We start from the raw sequence: 18,755 nt of genomic DNA on the forward strand, positions 1-18,755 counted from the left end.
GGTCCTTGCTGGCGGGCAGCCTGGCACATTGCAGCGCTTAACAAATCGCACTGAGTGAATGGATGCATGAATGGGATCCACAGCCTTCTGCCAGGCTCGAGGAACAGGACTGATCTCTAAACACCCCAGAACCTGTTTGGCTGTGCATCTGAAGGACCCCAAAGCCCAGGGAACATTGCTTCTAAAGAACAGGAGAGGAGGGAAAAACCCAGCCTAAGCCTGAAACATCACAGCTCCTTTAGGTTTGTTTATCCTGCCTTCCAGGCCAAAGCGAAAACCGGGCAAAAGAAAGAAGGTTGTGTAGAATAGAAATAAACACAGGGGGCTGGGAAACTAGGCTCTGATTTTCTGCAGCTGCAGAGTAGAGCTCCGGGGATAATTTGGACCATCTGCCCATTAAGGAAGTTGAACTTTTCATTCTCTGGTGAAGAAAGAACTCCCCATGGCCCCAGCCGGCCTGCAGCATGGGGCTCTGCACCCCACCTCCCTGAGGTGGGGGACATTGGGCCCCGTCCTTCTCTAGACACGACACTTTTCTTTTCCCTGACATCTGTGGGAAATGCGGTCCATATGGGAAGGACAGAAGCCATCCCACAAGCAAACTAAGGAATTTCTGGTCAGGCTCTGCTGGAGGGCATTGCTTTTAAAATGTGGTCTGGCCTGTGGGTATGCTTTTATGAAACGCTACTTCCTAATGGTAATCTGCTCTTAACTTAATATGGTGCTTTGTGTCTCTTCAAAGCACTTTTGTTAACTGGCTTCACTCTGATCTTTGTAGCCCTCCTCTAAAGAGAGTGGTATTTATTACACCCATTTTACAGGTGGGGAAGCTGAGACTCAAAGAAGGAAGGGTTACATGGATAAAGTGGCCACACTTGAACCACATTTGGTCTCCAGTCCCTGGGCTACTGTTCTGTGTCTTTAATTGGGGGTCACATGGGGTCTGGGGCCTTTGCTGGGTAGAAAGAGAAGCCAGAAATACCTCCCAAGTTATCACTGTACTGATCACGCTGGATTTTTTTAAAACTGCTCTTAATGTTGGTTTCCCCAATTCTATTGCCTATTCTTTTGGAAACTAGGAGTCCTGTCTGATTTTGTTTCTCCATAGCCTTACTCAGGGCTGCCCAGCTTCTAGTAGAGGTTTAATAAAAATGTGTCTGATTAGATGAAGTGCTTTCCCTACCCAGCCCTGAACTGGGAGCTCACCTCATCACAGTGGGAAGGTGCCACTAATGCCCAGAGCTACATTTGTAGGACTCTCTGGGCAGCCCAGTGGCAAGGTGAGTCCTTTGCTTTGCTTTGGCTCTTGGGCCTCTCAAAAGGCAGTGAAGGGTCAGTGAGTGTCAACGGGCCTTTAGCAGTGAAAGAAATGCAGGAGAGCCAGGGGAAAAAGCAATGACACGGAAGTCTCATTTCATCACACCTATTGCTATAGGGGGTCTGAAATTTATATGGCACCCTCTAAAGTCTTCGTGGACCTGCTGCCTTTACCTCCAGGTCCCATGTCCAAGACAGGTGGCCTTGGTTACAAAGGCACTTTCACCCTCTGCCCTCAGCCGCACTGTCCCCCCTGCCATGTTTCTTGTCTCAGTTCTCAAGTTCAGGGTCCAAGAGTCCTTGGTTGGGATGCTTCCCAGCCCCCATAGTATACATTCTTGAAGGCAGGCACCACCTCCAGCACCCCATTCACCACTTTCTAGATCTACAACCTTGGGCAAGTAATTTCACCTCTCAGAATAGTTTCCCCATCTGTTAAATGGGATAGTGACACATGCCTTAGAGAATTATTCTGAACTATGGGTGAGCTGCGTAATGGGGGTGGTCGGTTCTCAAGAAATAGTGTTGAATTCCAAGTAAGCCCCAAGGATCACGATGGGGGCTGAGGGACCGCGGCAAGGGACTAACCCAGCATTTGAATCAGGGAGGAAACCGGCCGTGGCCCCTCCCCCACAGCATCCACAAGACCTCCCAGGACGTCCACAGGCTTTGCCTCGTGTTTCCATCTTCCTTCTCCTATGAGAATTCTACAACAGCACTCTCTAGAAGACCGGCTGAAACCCAGCACTGGGGGAAGTCAGTCCATCTCGACAACTGGTTCCAAGGACACCTCAATGGCGTTTTCTTTCCATTGTCAAAGGACAGGACGGGAAGCGGGGCCATCATTTAATGCAGCGGCAGCTAAAGCTGATCCAGTGACGTCAAAAAGACTGGTGGGGACCTCCCAGATTCAATCTGCAATGCCTTCAGCAAGCTTCCTCTCCAACACAAGAGGAAGGAGTGCAAAGTCATGGGGATTAAGAATTTCTAAGTTTGTTTGTGTTGCTTTCTGAATAAACAGTTTATCCACTCCTGGTTTTAATGCACGTCTCAGCCGAAAACTTTTCTTCATATGAAACTCACATCAAAGACCTAAACTCCAGTCCTTCAGTGGTCTCAAGGTGTTGTTTTTGTAGAAAATGCCCTGTTCACCTTTAGTCTAAGGTCTGTACTACTAAATGAGTTTTCTTCAGGGCAAATACCAGAAATCATCATGTGTTTGCCGGGGAACTGGGCAATGCCAGTCCTGGCGGGGCAGGGGGCTGCCTCTGGACTCCTCTCCCAAAGATGGGTACAGCAGTGTCAGGTAAATGTGGGTAATGGGAGAAATGAAGGCATGGCACACAACATGCTCTTTGCTCACTCACAGTGAGTTGTGCTTAGGGAGCAAACTGGTTACCTCCAGTCACAGTGTAATAGGCCCCCGCAGACCAAGAGGTAAGAAAAGCAAACCTTTCCAAGCTTCACTTAACATACCCAATCCCAGAGTCTCAACATTAACTGCAAACACTGGCTTGCTTCTTTTCCAGCAAGCCCTTGGCTTTGGCCCTCAGTTGGTTCCTGCTTTCACCTAATATGTATGTATGTATGTATGTATGTATTTTATTTTTATTCGTTTTTTAAATGTCATTTTTGAGACAGAGAGAGACAGAGAGCAAGTGGGGAAAGAGAGAGAGAGAGAGAGAGAGAGAGAGAGAGAGAGAGAGAGAGAGAGACAGAATCAGAAGCAGGGTCCAGGCTCTGAGCTGTCAGCACAGAGCTCAACGTGGGGCTTAAACACATGATCCATGAGATCATGACCTGAGCCGAAGTCAGACTGACTGGGCCACTCAGGTGCCCCAACCTAGTATGTATGTAGAATACAGGTATAGTTGACCTTGGACAACACAGATTTGAATTGAATGGGTTCACTTACATGCAGATTTTTTTTTCACTAAATATAGTGCCATTCTGTGTGTGTATTTTCTCTTCCTTAGGAGTTTCTTAATAACATTTTCCTTTCTCTAGCTTACTCTACTATAAGCATGCATCATATAATACACATAGCATATAACATATGAGTTTCTCGACTATTTGTGTTATCAGTAAGGCTTTTTTCAGTCAACAGTAGGCTATTAGTAGTTAAATTTTGGGGAGTCAAAAGTTATACATGGAGTTTAAACATCTTTTTAAATGCTGATTTATTTTTGAATGAGAGAGAGTGAGGGGGAGTGCGTGCATGTGAGCAGGGGACGGGCCGAGAGAGAGAGTCCCAAGAGGCTCCATGCTGTTAGCGCAGAGCCTGACCTGGGGCCTGAACCCATGAACCCTGAGATAATGACCTGAGTTATTAAGTGTCAAGAGTCCGACACTTAATGGACTGAGCCACCCAGGTGTCCTCAAAGTTATACATGGATTTTTGACTGCACAGGATGGGGGTTGGCATCCTTAATCTCCACTCCCACACTGTTCAAGGGTCCACTGTGCTATTGGCCCTGCTAATGGCCTCTTAGCACCCCTCTGCTTGTCTCTGAGAGGACCCATCCCCAGGGGGGCTTCGTTTCGCTCCACTTAAGCAGTTTTCCTGACCAGGGCCCACACTGCAGCTCTTCTCCGTTCCCTTTCATAGGACATGACTGTACCCCAGTGGTTCCGAAGTCTCAGACAGCTGGCCCCGCACCCACAGCCCCCATTCTACCACCTGGATTCTTAAAGGAGCCAGGTCTTATGTTTTATCCAGGCCTCCCTGAATCTATTTTAAGCCATTGGACCGAGGGAAGCACAGATTAATCTGAACCGAACTGTTTTCCGCACACACCAGTTTAAAGTCCCCCTGGAAGGGGTCACTAGGAAGCTCTCAGGAAAAGTCAGTGGATTTGTTTTTGGAAGGCTTAGGATAAACTCTTGGCAAGCCAGCATGTCTGGAAGGCCAGATCCCATCCTCCGCACAGAACAGGAGGTAAAAAAGAGGAAACGGCAGCCGGGGAGGCTGCAGGCCTGGCCTCCCCGCCACACGGTCAGTGGGGTCAGAAGGAGACTCGGGTCTCAGGCTTGGTGCTCCGCAGCCCATGCTGCTAGTCCAGAGCTCACACCACATCTTCTTATGAGGACTTTCTGAAAGAGGAGCAGCTGGGCCAAGAGAAGGAGTGAGGGCAGCAGAGAAATGTGGACCTGGAATATGGGCCTTTCTATGGGGAGGAAGGGGCCGCCTACCATGTGCCTGCCCTTGGTCTCAGAGCTGAGGGTCACCAGGGACAGCTGAGACTCTGTTTTCATGACCTCAGCCAGTTGTTCCTTGGTCCCAGCTCCCAGCCTGGTTCTCCCCCAGTCACCTCTTATTGCTGCCATGTCACTCTCTGTTCATCCTGGCCTCCCGGTGCCCGGAGGTCAACCCTGAACTTCTGACTGTTGACCCCTGCATACTTCTCTGGCCTTATTTTTTGTTGCTTATATCCCCAAACATCACACCAAGCCCTTTCGGTTTATCGGGCAATGCCTTCCTGTTTCATGCACGGCTCTCTTTCCCTGGAATGCCATTGCCTTCCACACCCCCTGTTGCCTACCAGTTTGTGGAAGACACCTCAGCAAGTGACTCCCACACAGCAGGCAAAATTAGCCTCTGTACATAGGTCCACCATAGCCCTCACCACACTCCACTGCAATCGTGTGTGTGCGTGTCTTTCTCACCTGCTAGATGGTGAGTTCCTCAAGTTGAGGCGAGGCCTTACTTCTAGCCATTAGCCAGGGCCTCCATACCAGCCTGCCAAATACGTGAAAAAAGCAACACTCTCTTCCATAAATGTTTGCCTTCCTGACACACCTCTGTCTTTCCTTTTTTTTTTTTAATGTTTATTTTTGAGTGGGGGAGGGGTATAGAGAGGGAGACAACAGAGAGCCAGACACAGGGCTTGAACTCACGAAGCCTGAGATCACAACCTGAGCCAAAGTCCGAAGCTCAACCGACTGAGCCACCCAGGTGCCTGGCCCTTCCCTCTTCTCCTTATGATGGAAGTGAGGGAGGCCAATCTGCCTCACCTCTGCTCCCTTCCTCAGCCAACTCCATGCCTCGGCCCCGGTTCTGACCCGTGGCCTTTGCTGTCTCTGTTCTGGCTCAGTTTCCATCTGGTTCCCACATCCCCCGTTTACCATGTCCTCGTGCTCATTCCTTTCTCTCTGGCGCCTCCCACTCTGCTTCAACCAGGGCTGCAAGTCGCGTTTGCCACAGGACAACTTTTCTGAGTGAATTCAGACCCTAGACATACACTCAGGGGAGGAGACATTTGAAGGACACTTGACCATCTCCACACACCCTCTGGGGGCTTGCATCTGCACCCCACTCACTGTGTGAGGATAAAGAGAAGGAATGAAGGACCGCATGAACTGAACAAGCCTGCGAGTGAACACGGCCAGGCACCGGTGGGTGCTGCTGCGCCCGCTGCCTCGGTCCAGCCGGTGGGCTCGGTTTACCCACAGAGAACGGAGAAGCAGGTGAGGGCAGGCCTCCGCTGGGAGATGCAGGGCATCCACTGTGGAAACCGTGCTCGGCCTATCATGGAGAGTCCGAAGCATAAGCGAGCCGAGGCTGGGTGAGACTCAGCAAACTGAGACAGGAAAGACTTCCTTAAAAGTGAGAACTAGCACTTTCCTATCAAACCCACTGAGAAGAGACAGTGGCCCGTGAGGGTCCCATGCTGTCAAAGGTCAGAGACAATAAAAGGCAGTCCAAGGATGTAGCAAAGGATGGAGAGTGGGCTCGAGGCCAGACAGGTTCGACCTATAACCTGGCTCTGCCCTTTACGAACTCCGGTGACCTTGAGCAGGTCCCTTTTTCTCTACCCTTAGCCTCCCCCACCTCTAACGTGGACATAACCCTGCCTCCTGAACTGTGCTGTCAGAATTAAGTGAAATAAGGTGCACAGAAGCTTTGCTCCTCAGAGAACTAGCTACAAGTTTGTTATTGGTCGCATGTGAGAGTTGATTTTTCTGAGAAGTGTGGATCATGTTGTTGCTGGAGCATTAAAGTTGTATCAGGAATTAAAGACATACATTCAGTTAATAAAGAAATATATTTGCATGTAAAAGGTGCAGCGTCTCTGTCTCTCCATGATTGCAAGAATGCCAACTCCTAGTGCCAAACGGATTCCCCGCGGCACCCAGTGTGGCTAACTATACGTACAGGGATGGGGAGAAGGGAACTCACGGACACTGAAGGCCTTTCTTTGCATTCCTGATTCTATTTTTTTAATGTTTATTTATTTTTGAGAGAGAGACACACACAGAGTGCGAGCAGGGGAGGGGCAGAGAGAGACACACACAGAATCCGAAGCAGGGTCCAGGCTCTGAGCTGGCAGCACAGAGCCCGATATGGGGCTCCAACCCATGAACCATGAGATCACGACCTGAGCCAGAGTTGGACACTTAACCGACAGAGCCACTCAGGCGCCCTTGCATTCCTGATTCCATAACAGAAGATAGAAATATCTCAGCAGCTCTGGGAAAAACTGTCTAGAAACCGCCTCTCTGATGATTTCTTCTGAGCTTACACTACATGACAGGGTGCCCACTGCTCCCTGCCCCTCCCCTCAAACGTCCCTGAATGTTGCAAACACACACGAGGTGTTAACAATCTTTCCAAGTTTTCTGAGATGCCACTAGAAACTTTCAACAGCAAGCACTGGCTTAGAATTTACCCCGGATAATCCTGTATATTTTTTTCCCACATGATACCAAATCAAGGAAAAGTTTTTAAGTAATCTGAACTTATATCCTGTTTGAAATTCATGCTAGAAACTTTACCCACCCCTGAGCTGCAAAAACACTATTTATTTTTCCTGCAAATGGACCATATATTTGGGTAAAATGAACAATCTTTCTGTCTTAAGATATGTATATATAGCTTATTTTTTTCCTGGCCAAACTCCCCGAAGCCAAACATCTAACAGAATGACTGATAACCGTTGCCTCAAAACCAAACAAAAGAAAAGAAAACAAAACTGTACCTCTTGTCAAGCAGAAATCAGGAGATCTGGAATCCAGACTCAGTTTGGACCATGACCTAGCGCCGTGGGAAGGTGGGAATTCTCTCTAGCTCTCTGTTCTGGGACCCAGTTCAGTGAACTGGAGGTGGGGGGGGGGGGGCTCAGGAGTGGGAAAGGAGTCAGCCTGAAACCCCATTTAACTCTAGAATCATGTGACTCCAGGTCAAAACTTGGGTAAACAGTGGCAAGATCCTACCCTGAAAAATATTTTTATTTATTTTTAAACGTTTATTTATTTTGAAAGAAAGAGTGAGTGGGGGAGGGGCAGAGAGAGGGTTGGGGGAGGGAAAGCGAGAATCCCAAGCAAGCTCTGTACCATCAGTCAGGGCAGAGTCTGACACAGGAGTCGATCTCATGAAATGCAAGATCATGACCTGAGCTGAAATTAAGAGGTGGACACTCAACTGACTGAGCCACCCAGGAGCCCCCTGAAAAAAATTTTTTAACATTAAAAACAATTTAAAAAAAACTTTTATTTATTTTAAGAGAGAAAGAGAGAGAGAGAGAGAGAGAGAGAGAGAGAGAGAGAGAGAGAGCCTGCACTCGAGCAGGAAAGAGGCAGAGAGAGAGACGGAGAAAGAGAATCCCAAGCAGGTCCACACTGCCAGCACAGAGCCCAATGTGGGGCTAAAACTCATGAACTGTTGAGATCATGACCTGAGCTGAAATTAAGACTCAGACACTTAATTGGCTGAGCCACCCAGTCACCCTTTTTTTTAACTTTAATTTTTTTTATTTTTCTCCTGAAAAATATTTTAATATTAATTCAAAACATGGGTCCCAAGACATCTTCTCTGTAGTGCTCTCTTCAAAGGAAAGCCCCCAATTTCTGATTCTGACCTGAGGGGTAGGACATTTCTTTCTCTTCTCAGTCCCTTTATGTGGCACTACCCCACATGCTAGAACTTTAGGTTTGTGCTGCCAAAGGTGGGAGGTGTCTGGTAAGGGCTCCCTGAGCTGGATCACCCGCGAAGGGTGTCTCCACGGCATTCCTTTGCAGAGGAGGGCAGAACTTCGGTGCTGAGTCCTTTTTCCCACCCGTTCCATCTCATGGTGGGGCTGCCCTGGGCTTGGGGAATGACAGAACCTCCCAGGAGCGGGCACTCGGCGCTCATCAGGATTTCCGCACTCTCCTGAAAGATGATCTGTGGCTTCCTCCTCACAGCTGCGGGCTCAGGGATCCAGTTGACGCCTCTTGGACTGGAGCTCCTTAGAAACCGAACCACGAGTCTGAATACAGTGTGGGTTTGGTGTAGTCAGAGGCAGGCCAGGGGGTGCTGGCCGTGGGAAAGCAGACCTCTGCAATGGCGTGGGGCAGCCCTGAATTGCTTCTCTTAAACCCGTATCTCCAGGTGAGGGACTCACTAGGGGTTTTACGGAGCCCAGCCCGACTCTTAAAGACCAGGGGCCTAAGATCTCATTCCAGCTTTAGAGAAGCCAGAGCCCTGGGTTTCCAGTTTGCTTCCGCTCCTGCCTTGGGAGAGTGGTCCTTCTGCTGAAAACCTCTGGGGACAGGTGATGGATGGATGGCCTTCCGGTTACGCTCTACAATTCCTGTGCTCTCCTATGTTCCCCAGGACATGGTGTGAAGCCTCCTGGCTGTGGAGCGGTCTCTGCTGAGCCAGGTCTGTCACCCATGAAGATATTTTTTGGGGGCTTGTCAGGAGACCGCAATGAAAATTTGTCAAGGCCCTTGTCTGAGCTCTGGGCTCCAATGAGGGTGTGGCCTCTTCAGGGCAGGAAAGAAAGAACGCCATCGGTCCCTGAGGAGGGGCTGTCCTGAGCTGACATCAGCCTCTTGTGGCGCAGGAAATAGACTCCAGGGCCAAGTGGATTAGATGCTCTTCCCCCATGCTTCCCGCCCACGCCTGGGGGAGCCCAACACTACTGTGGCTCAGCACCCCACAGTCCAGCCCTCTTGCAGAACCCATCCAGCTGGGCCCATGGAACCAAGGTAAACAGTGATGAAAGCATCCTTTGGATTAATGGCAACTGGCAACCACCACCTCTTTCCAGGCTAGCACGGACCTCCTCTCTTCTTTCAAATCTGCTGAGGAATAGTTGCCAAAGAGTTCCTGACAAGAACCCCTGGTATGTGGGCAGCGTTTCTGATCTCCCTCTCAAAGGTCAGATCTCCCCAGTCCCTCCCTTCCTGCCACCAAATCAAGAGTTATTTATTTCACAGACCGAAATGCCACCATCCTTCTTGGCTACTTTGGCAGCATTCCATCAGAAAGCAGTCAACAAACAGAGCAGAGAGCATCCCAAAGACAAAGTACGGAGCCCAGTGCATTAGATAAGTGTGACTCAGATCTGTCACAGATGTCCTAGATCATATCCAGACTCCCTTATTTTGTCTTCAAAACTCTCCTCTTGGCTCCTACCAAAGTCCACCAGGTCCCCTCATCTAGCCAGGATGTTCCCAGTTAAACCCTTAGTGACCCAGAAAGGGACCTTAGACAATGCTAGGAAGACTGAACCACAGACACTGTTTTGTGTTTTGTGCATCTAAGGTAAAGTGGATGTGGCGAGCCCAAAGTGAGCACCAGCACACCTGGTCTGCGGCCATGTCCACCACCTCAGAGTGACTAAGTGATGTCATGTGCATTTTTCCTGTTTGATCCTTAATCACGACCCTGAGAAAGGGAAGGCCAGAGGAGGTGGCAGGCAAGTTCAAGTTTCAGAAGACCTTGCCAGGGCACTGCTTAGGAGAGAGGTCTTCTACTTGGTCCTGCATGACTGGGACAGAAGCAAAGATTGGCAGTAGGGGAACCTTGGTCTGGGGCCAGTGTGGGACTCTGCAGTGGCATCTGTCCCTGAGTGTCACCAGCAGAACCTGGGTGCAGGTGCTCTTTCTCCAGGCCCAGTCTTCCTAGGGACCCCGGACCGGAGAACAGATGCCTTCGAAGGGGATAATCTGCTCATGGCTTCCCATGGAATGGCATCATTTCAGATCCCAACAAATACTATATGCTAGTATTTTGTTGGAACCTGGCTAGACTCATTCTTCTCTGACAATCTCTCAAAGGCTCTCTATATAGCTCTTTTTTAGGGAGGATCCTCGTCAGAGAGACATCCATCCCTAGAGTAACTGCTCAGTTCATAGCAAAGGAGGAAAACAAAAGGGATTCTGCTTTGCCTCTGCACCTTTCCCCGTGTAGGCACTAGGAAAGTCAGTATGTCTGAACTAACATATGACACAGCATAATAATATTCAGCACCTACTGAATCTTAGCCATGGTTGAGGCAAGGTAACAAGCACTTAATGTAGACTAACTCATTCAGTTGTCACAATGATCCTACAAGGTAAGGAAGCTTTTTATACCCATTCTAAAGATGAGAAAACTGAACACAGAGATTACTTAGCTAGCTAGTGAGGCGGCCAGGAGGGAGGACGGGCAGTCTGCCTCCAAATCATCCCATATAACCATTGGGCTTATGGAAGCATGGTTGGTGCCCCTGGAGTATGGCTGTCTCTCGCCGGGCCAGCAGGGCCCTTTGGCTTCAGCCTCCAGTCTCCCAGACCTGTGAGGTTGCTTAGATGACAGCTATGGAATCCAGTGACCCCAACAGAATGTACTTACCGGCATCCCCCGCTCTGTCTCCTTTGTCTCCCTTCTCTCCTTTTGGGCCCCGATCACCTGTAACAGAGGAGGAAAACTGGCATTAGAAATGGAAATAAATCCTACCCGTGAATAAAATGTGATCTGCAGGAGACATATCAACCTGTGACCCGAGAAACTCTCAGCAGGAGCCCACAGCGCTGGAGGGCCTGGCATGGCAGGAAAGTGAAGAGCTTGAGTTAATTATGCTGTGTGTTCTGGTCGCCCCAAGAGGGAGATGGGGGGGTCGGCTGAGACGATTCATTCCCTAACCAAAGTGCAGAAGGGTAGCGTCTCCCTGCACAGACTAGAGTACATGGTGTTCAGCAGGAGGAAGACAGGGCAAAGATATCCCTATTAAGTAATCAAGGTTTTGGGGTTTTAAAAAAAATAATGTCTTTATTTATTTTTTAATTCTTTAATGTCTTTGTTTAATTTGGAGAGAGACAGAGACAGAGACAGAGAAGAGTGGGAGAAGGGCAGAGAGAGGGAGACACAGGATCCGAAGCAGGCTGCAGGCTCTGAGCTGTCAGCACAGAGCCCGATATGGGGCTCAGACCCAGGAACTGTGAGATCTTGACTTGAGCCAAAGTCAGATGCTGAACGGACTGAGTCACCCAAGCTCCCCAGGAGTCAAGGTCTTAGAAGTACACATCCAAGTCTGCCCTAGTAAACCCAGGGGGGAAAGCTGGGGAGGACTTCAGTACATGGGGAGGCACACTTCCCAGGGGGGAGGCTATGAGACATGAAAGGGAACTTCCAGGGAATTGTAGAGTTTCTTTTCAGGATATGGTTGAAACAACAGAGCTCCGTCCAGCTAGCATTGCACTCTACAAAGAAGCGGAAGGTCCTGACACCATTCAAAAGAGGGGGGAGGGGCACTACAATGACCTGGGAATTTCTATTCCAAGTACCTCCAGAAAATTATCCATAAGTCAAAAGCTTATGGCGTGTTGTCTGGTGAAAAAAAAGCAAGCCAGCAAGTTCCAAGGATGGAGGCTTAATGTGATCCAAGTTTCAAAGAAAAAAAAAGAAACCCCAAAACAAAGGCAACCATATATGTAAATATGAATATGCTTAGAAAAAGCTCTGGCAGGATACACTCCAAAATGTTTACAGTAGTTATTCTGAAGAGTAATAGCTTAGCTCTGTGCAGTGGCAGTATCATAGCCAATGAAGTTTATCCGAGACACGATTATTGCTAAAAAGAGTAATAGCTTAAGGGACTACGGGGGAGGGGGACTCGCTTTTTACTTTATACTTTATATGCTTCTGTATCGTTAAATATTTTGAACAAGCATATGCTGCTTTTGTAGTCTGTTTTAAAATCATTTTTTAAAATGTAGATCATAAAAGGAAGGAAAATCTCAGCCTGTTGAATCACCAGAAAGTAGAACAAAAGTTCTCAGTGGTCCAAGATTAAGAGACCATCGTAGACTTGGGGTAGGAATGGCTAATACTACCTTCCCTTAGTTTTCATAGTCACAGGGGCAGAGTTAAGACTGGAGACACAGCATCAGATTTCCTCGTCTTGTGCTGCAGCTACCATAAATATCTGCACACCCTTGAAAGGAATGTGGAGGAGTGTCTAGGTGTCTCAGCAGGTTGAGGATCCGACTCTTGGTCTCAGCTCTGATCATGATCTCACGGTTTGTGACTTCAAGCCCACATTGGGCTCCATGCTGACAGCTCAGGCCTTCCTGGGCTTCTCTCTCTCTCCCTTTCTCTCTGCCCCTCCCTTGTGTGCACACATGCATGCTCTCTCTAACAAAATACACAAATAAACATTTGAAAAAAGAGATGGATGTTTAACAAGACTAAGTGATTTGCCCAAGGTCGCTGAGCTGGTCAGTGGCAGAGCCAAAAGGCAAAGCCAGTTTACCTGCTCTGACGCCCATGCCGGGGGCTAGGGGTGAGCAAGGCCACAAGGCTGCTCTGAGGTTTGCTATTACCTTTGAACCCGCGGATGCCCATTGGTCCTGTGGCTCCCATCTTTCCATCATCGCCCTTGGGACCTGGCAGTCCTGGGGGTCCTCTCTCTCCTGGCAGACCTGTGGAGACACAAGACAAGTTGTGGGGTCTCTGACTCAGAGCCGGAAGGGCCTTTACAGGTCATCATCTGGCCTGGCAAACACCCTCAAACACGCACCCTCCTGCAGCTTTTCCTCACTGATTCTTCTCAGTTAAGTTAAAGAGGCTGCAAAAACAGTGTTCAAAAGGTCAGCCCAAACCTTCCCCACCGGTGCCTCTTTTCCAGTTAGGCTGGGCCCCTTCCCCTCAGAAGGTCTGATTCTACTGTGATTAATGGTGGTGGGGCCCACTCCATTTGGGAGATGTCCCTTTACCTATAGTTATGCTGGATATTTCAGTTCAGCAAACATTTTTGAGTACTTTCTATGTGTCAGACACCATTCTGGACTCTTCTCATAAAGTACCTCATTTTAGCCTCACAGTAAACCGAAATACTATTTTTTATGTTACAAATAAAGAAACGAGGCCCAGAGAGGTTAAGTAACCTGACCACGGTCACACAGCAGAGAGTGTTGGGGGCAGGATCCAAGCCCTAGTCTTTTTGAACTGAAAGCTTGTAGTCAATGAGCTGCACTTCATGCTGGATGAAAAGGGCTTACTGGTATTTAGGGTAAGAGGCAGATGAAATGGATCCCCATCCTCTTTAACAAAAAAACCACAAAGATCCCATCCCTGCTGGAAACCCAGGGAGGTAGAGCAAAGGGGACCACAGGCTGAGGAGGAGGAAGAACGTTAGCAAGGTCAGTAAATGGGAAGGATGACCGGGTGCTGGCTGCCAGATCAGGCCCCAGGGCTCCTAGCCACGAGGTCCCGTGGCCATTGCCTGCATGTCACTATGGAGAGCCAGAATCAACAAATACTTTCACCCAGTGAGAGCCCCATCCCCCAGAGCCCTGACCTAAGCCCACAGTTATCTCTGTCAAGCAGAGAACTCTTAATTAACTGATTACTTGTTCTTTCCTGCTTTGAATGTGAGCTGGCTTTCTCGGGTCTTTTTCCGTGACATGAAAAAACCTGCCTTCCAGTAATTATTTCTCCAGAGCAAACATCAAACATCTGGAGGAGGACGAATGGCTCGAGAGGATGGTGGGACTTCAGAGAAGGGCTGATTGATTTTTTTCCTTCCTAACATAAGGGACCTGTGTGGAGTCCAAAGGCCCCATTGCCACAGAATTCTGAATCTACCCAGGGTTCCCCATCGTACAATTTAATGAGGCAGAAAAAGAGCTTCCTCGGGCTTGTGGGCGTCTAGGCATTCTCAGTTCTGGATCTGGGGAGCTCTCCTGGAGGGAGTCAGGAGTAGAGGGCAGGCGTGGGCTCTCCTGCTATTACCTGCAGCCCCTCTCCTGTTTGCAACCTCCTCAAGACTTAGGAAGAGGATGGTCTAGAGATAGAATTCCTGATATCAATGAACAGACATCTTTCCCCCAATAAGCCTCCCCTCTTCTTCCATCGCTGAGAAGATGCTGCACTCTCCTGGGAAAATGCTGCTCACAGCAGAGGCTCAGAAGCAAACAGTCTGGGAGGCAACATTTGCAAAAGTAACAGAACAGAAGCTTCCCGAGACAAGTCTAAGAAGAACACGCTCTTTCCAGAAGGCCGAAAGCATCCTCCTCCTCAGCCACCGAATCTTCAGGGCTGTCACTAGCGTGTTCATTGATCCAGGCAGAACCAGCAAGGAGCAGTGAGCATCAGGTGCCCGGTGGCTCAGGACACACCGAAGATGCACAGCTCGCTTGGGGAACACTCTCGATTCCTTCCGAAGGCCCTGGTCACGGGAACCTTGCCTCCTGGGCTGAGAAGTGGCTTCAGGAAGCTGTGAGCCTCTGATCCTCCCCTTCGCCTTCAGATCCTGGTACTTTAGATGAAGTATTTGCCCCAATCTTGTGATACCAACAACGCATCAGTCTCTTGACATGGCAGGGCATTTGAAGCTGGGTGGATGGGGCACTCTCTTGGGGGGCCCCTTCACCAATACCGATGACAGAGTGGAGGGTCAGGGATGGATTGGGGGCACCTTCTCCTCCCTGGTACGCCCACCTACCGCGAAGACCAGGTAATCCAGGGATGCCAGGCTCGCCTTCCTTCCCTTCGTCCCCCTGATCGCCTTTGGGGCCGGGAGGTCCTGGAAGGGTTACAAAATAGCACCAAGATTAGAGAGTAGCCTTGTGGAATAGGCCTCCTGTAGAGGAAGAAAACACTCCCTCTTAAAGAGAGGAAGGGTCGGCATTTACGTCTTGGAAGCACATAGGGTTCCTCCTAGCCCAGTCTTGTGAGTGTGCAGGGGAAATCAGGGAGAGCTTCCTGGAAGAAGTAATATCCAAAGTGAAATTTAGAGGAGGAACAGAAGGTGACCAAGTAAAAAAGAGGAGTGGAGGCATGTTATGGACTGAATGTCTCTGATCACCCCACCTCCCCAAATGCATATGTCAAAGCCCTGATCTTCAGTGTGGTGGTGCCTTTGGATGTGATTAGATTTAGATAAGGTCATAAGAATAGGGCCCCAAAGAAGAGACACCAGAGAGTACTCTAGCTCCCTACGCCCTTCTTCATGCGTGGGGTGCTCTTTCTCCCTCTCCTGCTCCCTCTCCCTGTGCCATATGAGGACACAGCAAGAAAGTGGCCATTGTAAGCCAGGAAGAGGGCTCTCCTTAGAACCCCACCATGCCAGCACCCTGATCTCAGACTTCTGGCCTCCAGACCACGAGGCAGACATGTCTGTTATTTAAGCCTCGCAGTGCATGGTATTTTGTTACCGCAGCCGGACAGACTGAGACGGAATGACAAGGAGAGCTCCAGTCAGGGGGAACGATCCCTGCAAGAGCTTAAAGATAAGAGATATGTGAGCCACGGTGGGATTAGGACCTGGGGGCATATGATGGACAAGAAGGGTGAGAAAGTGGGGCTCTTGGAGTTATGGCCAGTGTTGGACTTGACCCTGAGGGCACCAGAAACCACAGCAGGACCTGAGGGAAAAAAGAGTGTCATCAGATCTGCACACGAGGAGTCGGCGTAGGCTGCCATGTTGGAAAATGGATCAGGATGGGAGGGAAAGCAGAGGCAGGGAGGCTGTGAGGAGGCTGCACCCCAGGAGGGAGGTGGCGGAGCCTTGAATGAGGGAAGTGATGGTCCAGAGGGATGTGAGTGGCTGTTTGGCAATAGAACGGACAGACCTTGGTTAAACATAGGTGAGGCTGGGGGAAGCAGAGCATCCGGCTTGAGCATCTGGCGGGAGAGAGGGGTGTCTAATTGCTCCTGAGTGGGACTTTCTTCCAGGGCTAGGGTCCACTGTGGCAGGGATTTCAGCAAATGTGGCTGGATTCAGTACCCACAACAATACTGTGTTTATCTTCTAAGAACAACAGTTATAGAAGTTACTTGCCTGAGGCCACACAGCCAGCTAGCAAGAAAAGGAGCCCAGCTTTCAACTCAGGGCTGTCTGGCCCTGCCCCTCGGCCTCACCCATCACAGTAGATGGCTTGCAGTTCCCAGAATGCAGTTAGGCCTTCCCGCCTGTTGTGCTCCCCTTCAATCTCCTACGCCTACCTGTCCCCGCCCCCCACCTCCAGGCTGCTCATCCCTTCACTCCTGGCTGATGGTGGGCATGGCCCATCTGAATGGACACACTTTGTGCCATTTGACACTTATCACACACTGCCTTGTCCTCGACTCATAGGTGTACATGTTCCCTAACAAAATTGCCAGTTCCGAATTCTTTGCATCCTTGTCCCGGCTGTGAAGATCCAGACTCTCAGCTTCCTACTCTTGCTGTCTTGTGAAAGAAAAAGAAGACCAAAGAAAATGCCAAAGCGTATTGTAGCAAACTGAAGAGTGTCCCTTCAAAATTCATGTCTGCTTGGAACCTCAGAATGTGACCTTATTTGGAAATAGGGTCATTTGCAGATGTAGTTGGTTAAAAGGGGCTGATCCTGGAGGAGGGTGGGTCCTAATCCAATGGCCGGTGTTGTCATAAGAAGGTAAAGCACAGAGAGACATGTGGGGAGAATGCTGTGCAACAAGGGAGGCAGAGATTGGAGTGTCTACAAGCCAAGGAATGCCAAGGATTGTCGGCAACCACCAGAAGTTAGGAAGAGGCCAAGAAGAATTGTCTCCTGGAGCTTACAGAAGGAACATACCCTGGGAACACCTTGACTTCAGCCTTCCAGCCCCCAGAACTGTGAGAGAATCAGTTTCCATTGTTTTAAGCCACCCACTTTGTGCTCCTTTGTTATGGTAGCCCCAGGAAACCAAAACACGCATACTCATAACACAGCAGCAACGGATTGCACAATAAATACTTGATGAATGAATGAGATCAGAGGGTGTTAATACATACAAAACAACCAGACAGCCAAGATCGAGATGTACTGATACATTCCAAAAGTTGGCACCATCCTCAGACCCTAACCCAAGTTGACAGCTGTTTAATAATTCGATGGCACATACACAGGAAAAAAGCAATCAACAATTTAAAAATGCACGAGTTACACACAAATCATTTAAAGGGGCCAGGTTTTGTGGCCATCTTCCTCTCTTCTATGAAGAAAAGCAAAGGAAGACTGGCCATATTGATCCCAGCTTTCAAACGACATCATTGGGACACAGAATCTGTTTAGGACACACCTGAGATTATACAGCAAAGGAGAGGCACGCTGGAAGGAGCAGATGAGCTTTCTACCCAATATTCCAGCAATCTCTCTGTCAGGTCAGAGCGGCAGCCAGGGACACTGAGAGGTGTCTGGATGTCTGCACTCTACAAGTGGTCCCTGAGCAAGACCTCCTTCTCTCTGCCCCCACTCCACTCCCCTGTGCCCTCCTACCCTCTCCATCGGGAACTGAGCGCTCCTAGAACTGAGCAGGTCAAGGATGCAATGGACTGAACACTCTGCAGTTTGCTCTGTTTGCCCTGCTGAGGGTGTGACTCAACATATAGATCTTCCCAGGAGTAATTCTCACCAAGGAAGGATTGCTGCCCAGGGAATGACCCTAATGGTAGGGCATCAGGGTGGTGGAGATAAGTCTTAAGTTCAGATCCTGGTCCTGTAAAATCTACATTAAAGTTCCTTCCCCAGACATTTGTCGTGAAGAGTAAGTAAGCAGATGACATGGCACACTGGATGTAAAGGGGCTTGGTAACCTTTGAGTGGCAAGGTCATCCTAATTATCTGTACCCCCACTTTCATAATGCTTCATCAAAATGACTCCAAGACCACTACATATAGTCATTCTGAGCTGCACCTGAAATCACCTTGCCACGCTTGGCTGGCTCATCTAGGGAGAGGTCTGAAGACATCCAACACATGGGTGTAGTTTTTAAGACACAGATAAGTGGTCAGTAAGGCCCTTTACTGGAGATGAACTGAGAGGAAGTTGGGATGGACAGTAAAAGCGGGTGCTGATTTCCAAGCCCTGGTCACACCCTTAGGTGGAACTGGTCCCAGAGATTCAGAAAAACCTAAAATGTAGCCAGTGTGAGTCTCACGGGGCCAGGCTGCCTGGAGCTCCAAAGACCAAGGGCTTCTTCAAATCACTGCTGTTCACGGATAATGCATACTTGGGTCTGATATTTTATCATTTTCTCTGGAATCCAGGCCAAAAATTGAGCTTGCTTTAACTCCTCCCTTTTCCCTGCCCCCCACATGCCCTTGCTCATCAAGGCTCATCATCAAGGTGAATCACATGTCATATCTCTACCTCCTTCTTCATTGCCACTACCCTCATCAGGGTCTCACACCCAACCTTTTAAAGACCTCCTTGTCTGAGGGCTCTCTAAAACCCATTGTGCTGT

At 49.2% G+C, this 18,755-nt stretch overlaps 1 protein-coding gene and 1 pseudogene across 2 annotated transcripts in view; one reads left to right on the plus strand and one right to left on the minus strand.

The window, feature by feature from the left end:
- Window positions 1-8,029: 8,029 nt before the first annotated feature.
- SCARA5 (scavenger receptor class A member 5) overlaps window positions 8,030-18,755 on the minus strand; it is an 87,160-nt gene continuing 76,434 nt past the window's right edge. The window contains exons 5-8 of one of the 2 annotated variants that reach the window (XM_029938394.1): window positions 15,012-15,092; window positions 12,889-12,987; window positions 10,919-10,975; window positions 8,030-8,543 (exon numbers count right to left, since the gene is read on the minus strand). In XM_029938394.1, the coding sequence (XP_029794254.1) occupies window positions 8,494-8,543; window positions 10,919-10,975; window positions 12,889-12,987; window positions 15,012-15,092 (287 nt within the window). In that variant the 3' untranslated portion in view covers window positions 8,030-8,493. Of the gene's footprint in view, window positions 8,565-10,918; window positions 10,976-12,888; window positions 12,988-15,011; window positions 15,093-18,755 lie in introns of both variants that reach the window. The other variant, XM_029938402.1, reaches the window with a different exon arrangement.
- On the plus strand, window positions 12,081-12,242 carry LOC115302988 (annotated as a pseudogene).

This window comes from Suricata suricatta, chromosome 1, assembly GCF_006229205.1.
Source record: "Suricata suricatta isolate VVHF042 chromosome 1, meerkat_22Aug2017_6uvM2_HiC, whole genome shotgun sequence".
NCBI lineage: Eukaryota > Metazoa > Chordata > Mammalia > Carnivora > Herpestidae > Suricata > Suricata suricatta.